The sequence below is a fragment of the Triticum dicoccoides genome, chromosome 7B, assembly GCF_002162155.2.
Source record: "Triticum dicoccoides isolate Atlit2015 ecotype Zavitan chromosome 7B, WEW_v2.0, whole genome shotgun sequence".
NCBI classification, from domain to species: Eukaryota; Viridiplantae; Streptophyta; class Magnoliopsida; order Poales; family Poaceae; genus Triticum; species Triticum dicoccoides.
Window position 1 is genome coordinate 711,129,869 of NC_041393.1, and position 6,821 is coordinate 711,136,689.

The window sequence follows — 6,821 nt, forward strand, 5'->3', positions numbered from 1 at the left end:
GAGCGGGCGGCGGGGGAGGGGGAGGGGGAGGGCCTGAGCGCAGGCGAGGCGAGGAGGGCTTGCATCGCGCGCGAGGAGCAGTGGCGGGGGTAGGTGGGGGTTGGTGGGCGCGAGGAACAAGGTCGCCGATGTTGGGCTGCTTCGTCGCAGGGGACGGATGCCGGCTTTATAGCGCGGCGGCGGTGGGTGGCGGCGGGGCGGGGGGCAGCAACGGTCCGGGGCGGGCGTCTCCCACGGCGACGGGCTCAATCCGCTATAGTAACTGAAAGAGGATGAGGAGCAGCGCAGCACTATTTCCACGTGCCTGGTCGATCCCACGCGGGACGCGAGCCCGCCGTCCTTTCACGAGCTCGTGTCGCGGCCTTGTTTCTTTCTGTTTCCTTTTCGGAAAAAAGATTCGATTTAAACCACCGTTTTGTTCCCATGCTCTCTCCTCGACTCACTCTCCTGTAACCATTGTCATTTTTTTGGGGGCTTTGCTTCTCCCTTGTCGCTCCAACAACCCATTTTTTCACATCAAGGTGTAATTTTCATGTCCACTACTATAAAGAAAAGGTGTACTCCCTCGTAAAGAAATATAAAAGAGTGGTCTAAACGCTCTTATATTTCTTTACGGAGAGAGTAATTTACACCACCTATCACTGTCGTGGTAGCCTTTATCCACACCATACCACTGTCTCTACCTCGGCCAATGACATTCCCCATTCGTATTGATGATCAACAAAAGAAAAAGAGTCATAAAATGAATAAATTCCTCCATAAAATCAGTTAGAAGTTGCTACTTTTGATTGTAAAAAAGTTCATTCATCATCCCAATTCCCAATATTTGAGTGGAAGGATCTAAAAGACCAAGACCCTTTTTGACAAAGTTGATTGTGACTTATTAGTCGAGCAAGCACGGCATAAAGAAAGGTTTGTGCATGTGTGTTAGGACTTGCATGTTATCTGACCAACTATGTAGAAAGTGCTTGACATTTCGTTGGTGCATCGGAAGACCAATTTATCTACTACCCCTATAAAAGTAGAAAGGGTGTAGAATCAAAACCATCTCGACCATCGAGCCATGCTGATCTGATGGTCTAAACCGTTCCGATGTTTAGCACCAAACGTATTTTGACGCTCTAATTACCCACCACAACCACATGTTATAAACATGTTTTAACTAAATGTCATCTCATGAAATTTGTCACGCAATTAACATCCTGCCAGTTATCATTTATCATCACGGAATTAATATTTTACCTTATATCAACATGCAATTCATAGTACCAAATATCAACGTGTAACTAACACTGTGCCTAATATCAATATGCATTGCACATACACGATTGCTAGTAGCGGAAAGGTGTAAAAAAGTGCAAAAAAGGACTTGTATGCCAGGCTAGGTTTAGTTGGACTTGGATGGTGTGATGCCTATGAGATCATGACACAAGAGACAACGAAATCTGAACTAGACAAGCATCGTCTAGTCCATTCACTTGTTTCCTATTTATGCGCCTGGGATGGAGAGTATGTCTATATATCGCTTGTCGCGAGTTGAACACCCCGCTCGCCTGCATTGTTCCTGCATATGGAACAGGCTCAGCATGGCTATGAGATGCAAACTTGTCCCTATGAGCAGCATAGACACGCAATGTGCATTATCTTTCCTTATGCTCTTTTTCATTTTTTTTCCACTTTCTTCTTGGTCACGTCGCGTATTAAGAAGATGTTCATTACGTAAATTAGAAACATTCAGCATGTAATACTAGAATATTTATTATGTATTTGAAATAGTTGTTGTGAATTGAAAATATTCATCATGCACTTAAAAAAATCATTGTGTTTTTTCAAAACAGCTCATGGTGTCATTACGAAAATGTTCGGTGTCTATTTGAAAAATGTTTATCATGTGTTTAAAAATTGTTCGTTGTGTATTTGAAAAAATTGATGTGCATTTAACAAATATTCAACATGTACTTAAAAATGTTCAACGTGCATCTGAATTTGTTTAGCGTGTTTTTAGAAAATGTTAACGTCCATATGACAATTGTTTAAAAGGAGTCAACAAACATTTAAAAAATGTTCAACGTATATTAAAAAAAGTTCAGTGTGTATTATAAAAATGATCAGTGTGTATTCGAATTTTTTTTTAAGATGTATTGAAAAACCTCAACATGCACTTGGAAAAAGATCTGAAGATAGGTACGCTATCTAGAAAAATGTTAATGACATATAATAAAAAATAGGTACGCTAAAACCGAGCAGCTTAAAAAGATCATGTATTTTATAGTGAAGAAAACACAGAAAAGTAGACGGCCAACTACAACAGCTAAAAGGACCAGCCCACAATTCCCAACTCTGTAGGCCAGGCCACCATAGGTCTTGCAATAAGCGAGGTTTAGCCTAGGCATGGCAGAGACAAATCCTATTCCACGCATAACGCACAAACGTGCACCCATGAAGAGAGGCCCTGCTATATGAGCTGGCACATTCCCGGATTCGCTCCCAATCGATCTTGGGGAGAGAGCCCAACACCGGTTTTTCATATATATTTTCTGCCTTTTTATTTCATTTTGTTGTTTTGTTTATCTTCTTCTTTCCTTTTTCTATTTTTTAGTTTCATGAATATTTTATAAATTAAAAAACAATTAAAATGTAGGAACACATTTGAAATCAGTAACCATTTTTGGAAATTTGGAACACTTTTTAAATTAGAAAATCATTCAAATTTATGGATATTTTTAAATTCAAGATTTTGTAAAACATTTTTTGGAATTTGAAACATTTTCTGAAATCAACAATGTTTTTGAAATTCATGATTATTTACTAAAATCAGGGGTTTTGTTGAAAGTTTTGAACATTTTCTAATTCACACTCCCTCCTTTCCTACACATAAGTCTTTCTAGAGATTCCAATATGAACTACATACATATGTGGTCCATATTGGAATCTCTAGAAAGACTTATATTTAGAAATGGGATTTGCCTAACGGCGACGAACGCGTTCGTTGGGAATTGCCTAAAAACTGCTAGTGTATATCATTTCCGAAAATAATTTCTTGCAAGAAAAAAACAGTTCCAAAAAAAATAAGATTGCTACTATACTCAGCAACTTTCCGTGTCGTTCAATTTTCCCCTTGTCGTCATCGTCAGCTGCCAAAGTGCCAAATCCAAACTTGTCTTGATCCTTTGCGGTCTCCCTATCCTCAAAACCCGCCGCCGAGCACACACGGAATCCACACGGGCGCGGGTTCTCTCTAATCCAAATCCCAACATGTCATGTCACGCATGTGGACAGCATGCAATCCCGTGGGAGGGAGGTTTCTGTGGAACAGCGGAAATGATACCGCGCATGTTTGATATACTCAGTGGGGAGTTGGCTCTTCAGATCCGTATCGACATTTTGACTGTTCAGTCCACACGGTGGATGGCGATGGCAGATGATTCCACCAACCAAGGGTAAACCTCGTTACAATTATGGATTCATCTTTGCATTGAGGATTTATGGATTCCTATATGTATACAATGATGCTACTGGTAGACTGCTACTACTACCACGCCACGATTTGCACGGCTGTATTTTACAGAACTGATTTAGTCTCACCCGGAGAAGAAGAAAAATCAGAGAGACAAAAGCTACAGAAGCAGCAAAGGACTTCAGGCGATGGCGACCGCGCGGGAGGCCGGCGCCGGCGAAGGCGGCAGGCGCGAGCTGAAGTTTCTGTGCCGGAAGGCGTTGTCGTCCGCGTCGGTGTCGCCGTCGTCGAAGTTGAGCGCGTAGCTGAGCGGGTCGTACCTAAATTCTCCCGCGGCCGCCACGCGCCTTCTCCACTTGGCCCTGCCGCCACTTTGCGGCCTCTCCCCGCTGCTGCCGGGTGACGACGGCGAGCCGAAGCAGCCGCACACGGTGGTCCGCAGCTTGTGGCGCAGCGACGGCGGCGAGTGCGGCGACGAGGACTCCATGGTACTGTGGTTGAGCTGATTGGTAGGAGCCGGAGATGTGGAGAGAAGAGATGTCTTGTGTGAGTGAGTACTGAGGAAGTGAGGCTGGGTGGAGAAGGAAGGCGGAGGTGGACTAAATAGGAGGAGTGGAAAAAAGACGGATAAGGACAGGGCCCGGCGATGGCGTGAAGGGCAAGAGACGCGGGGAAGCAAGCAAGCAAATCTATCGTTCGTAGCGCACGCGTGAGGTTAGACGTGAGGGTGTTCTGGGGATTTCGCAGGTCTCGCGGCTCCGGAGCCGTTGGGACGGGAGGGAGGAGGGCGATGGCAACGGTCGGTCGTTTGTGCAAGCTGTGAGAGACAGCTGACCAGCTGACCGTGATAGTAACAGTAACAGTGGTACCTTAGCTGCTTCAGTGCACTTACAGGCTTTGCTCGTTGCCTTTCAAGTGTCAGACAGTTGGCACTTTTTTTTCTCTTTTGGAATTGGAGATCAACATCTGATGCTCACCCCGACGTACTCTATGCCTCCTCCATTCACGTACTACGTTCTCATCATCACACAGAAAAGAAAAGAGCATGATAAAAAGATTTGACACGGCCGAATCGATGGATGTGAACGCCGACCGAATAGGATGCCAAACCTCCCGGCCGGTGAAAGGTCTCCTGTCGTGCGGCCCGGGATGACGGACGGAGAGGATCGAGGCGTTTTAATTCCCGTGATGGCGACGGCGACTCTGCTCGAGTGAGCGCTCGGTCAAGACCCGGCGGAGCAGCAAAAACATCTGCGGTCCCTCAAACGTGTGCGGACACGACCGGACGTGTTTGCATATAGTAACCGGTCACATCTCAAATTAGCTAGTCTGCATTCCAATCTATCATATTTTAACCTTCATATTTCCATACAAAGCATGCAAAAAAAAAAAACTACATACTACCCTAGCTAATCTTCGCCGTCGAAGATGTCCACGACGTTGGTGCCGGGCACCGGGTGGACACGCACGTAGGAGGGCTCCGGCTCCTCCTCCCGCTAGACCTCATGCATGTAGGTGAACACTTCCTCCTCCGAATCCACTGCATCCGCAAATAGCCCCGCGCCTTGCCAGTATCTGCTCAAGGAGCTGCAGCCAACCTCCCTCACCTATGTTCTAAGATAGGGTTTGCATTTCAGAGGAATTCCACCCAACATCGTTCTAAGATTACAAGCCGACCGGATGGCCTTTCTTCTCCGCCAAGTTCTCCTCTCTACGGCTAGCTAGTACCCATTCGCAGCCTACAAGCCCATTTCCTTTGTTTGAATCCTTGTTTGCGGTTGGAGACCGGACAGTGCAATCCCGAGATTCTCAAAAAGAAAAAAAGAAAAAAAAGACAGTGTAATGCCCATGGAAGGGTGGTTTCTACGAAACAACGGAGATGATACCGCACATGTTCAGCGACCGGCCGAAGTCAACTTGGGGTGAATACGAAACATGAGTGGAGGCCGAGGCCGGTCGTATAGTCTCGTTTGAATGCTACCGCGATTCGCCTCTATTTTTTCTCAAAGAAAGGGAAGTGCATAGGAAGATTTTTCTTGGCGCGAAAGCTCCAACTGTGAACCGTGACAAACTGCATGACCTTGTTCTTCTTCAGAGTCGTTTGCTGTGTGTGTGGTTGGTTGGATATTTTTGACTCTTCACTACTCGCTAATCCTTTGCAGCACCCTTTTACCCACGTAGTGTTTGTACATGGTTGGATACGCGCAGCCCACAGGGTGGATGGCGACGGGCGACGGGAGATGATTCCACCCACACCACCAAGCCGAAGGGAAACTTCGTTGACGGTTCATCATCGAAAAATATTTGGAACCAAACCAATTCTTTATCGCCGTGTAGTGTTGGCTTGCATTGAGAATTGATGGAACATTAAAATGGACTGATTGATTCTTATATGTGCAAGTACATGTTGCTATTGCTGGTTTGCTACTCCTCGGTACGTACGTTTCCCCGGCCGTATAAACTGCTTTTACAGATGTAGTCACTGATTCAGTCTCGTTCATACAGAAGAAAAATCAGAGAGACAGAAGCTACGTACAAAAAAGTTAAAAAGGACGATCGGTACTAGTAGAATTCAGTTCAGGCTATTGCGACGGCTCGGGAGGCCGGCACCGGCGAGGGCGGCAGGCGGGAGCTGAAGTTTCTATGCCGGAAGGCGGCGTCCTCCGCGTCGGCGTCGCCGTCGTCGCCACCGCCGTCGTCGAAGTTGAGCGCGTAGCTGAGCGGGTCGTACCGGAAATCCCCCGCGGCCGCGACTCGCCGCCTCCACCTGGCCCTGCCGCCGCTGCCCGGGGACGACGGGGAGCCGAAGCATCCGCAGACGGTGGTCCGCAGCTTGTGGCGCAGCGAGGGCGGCGAGTAGGGCGAGGAGGACTCCACCGCGTCCATGGAGACTTGGCTTGCTCTTGGTACTAGTGTGGTTGAGCTGAGAGGGGCTGGAGGTGTGTGAGTGAGGAGCGAGGAGGTGGCGGTGGGGATTGGCAATGGCTGGAATGGATGGAGAAGGAAGGCCGGGGAAGGCGGGACTAAATAGGGAGAAGAGAAAAGGACGGATAAGGGCAGGGCGCGGCGACGGCGTGAAGGGCGAGAGACGCGCACGCGCGGAAGCAACGCAAAGCCGCTATCGCCGTAGCGCTAGGTTAGCCAGACAGACGTGAGGGTGTTTCGGGGATTTCGCAGGTCTCTGGGCTACGGAGCCGTTGGAACGGGAGGAGGGCCAACGATGGCAACGGTCGGTCCTCGTGCAAGCTGAAGCTGTCGAGTGCGCACAGGACGCTGACCAGTAGTAACGGTCACAACAGTGGTCGCTTAGCTTAGCTGCCTCAGACTTTCTTTATATACACGCATGATTACTGGCTTTTCTTGT

At 47.5% G+C, this 6,821-nt stretch overlaps 2 protein-coding genes across 2 annotated transcripts; both read right to left on the reverse strand.

The window, feature by feature from the left end:
* Positions 1-3,409: 3,409 nt before the first annotated feature.
* Positions 3,410-4,006, reverse strand: LOC119341652. Its single transcript, XM_037613521.1, has one exon. The coding sequence runs from the start codon at positions 3,942-3,944 to the stop codon at positions 3,639-3,641; it is 306 nt and encodes a 101-aa protein (XP_037469418.1). The 5' UTR covers positions 3,945-4,006; the 3' UTR covers positions 3,410-3,638.
* Positions 4,007-5,819: 1,813 nt separating this feature from the next.
* On the reverse strand, positions 5,820-6,437 carry LOC119340303. Its single transcript, XM_037612195.1, has 2 exons — positions 6,001-6,437; positions 5,820-5,962 (listed from the first exon to the last, which is right to left on the reverse strand). The coding sequence occupies exon 1, from the start codon at positions 6,341-6,343 to the stop codon at positions 6,035-6,037; it is 309 nt and encodes a 102-aa protein (XP_037468092.1). The 5' UTR covers positions 6,344-6,437; the 3' UTR covers positions 5,820-5,962; positions 6,001-6,034.
* Between the last annotated feature and the right edge of the window lie 384 nt (positions 6,438-6,821).

Excerpts from the sequence above, each read along its gene's own strand:
- LOC119341652 (XM_037613521.1), bottom strand. The coding sequence starts at position 3,944 with ATGGAGTCCTCGTCGCCGCACTCGCCGCCGTCGCTGCGCCACAAGCTG.
- LOC119340303 (XM_037612195.1), bottom strand. The coding sequence starts at position 6,343 with ATGGACGCGGTGGAGTCCTCCTCGCCCTACTCGCCGCCCTCGCTGCGC.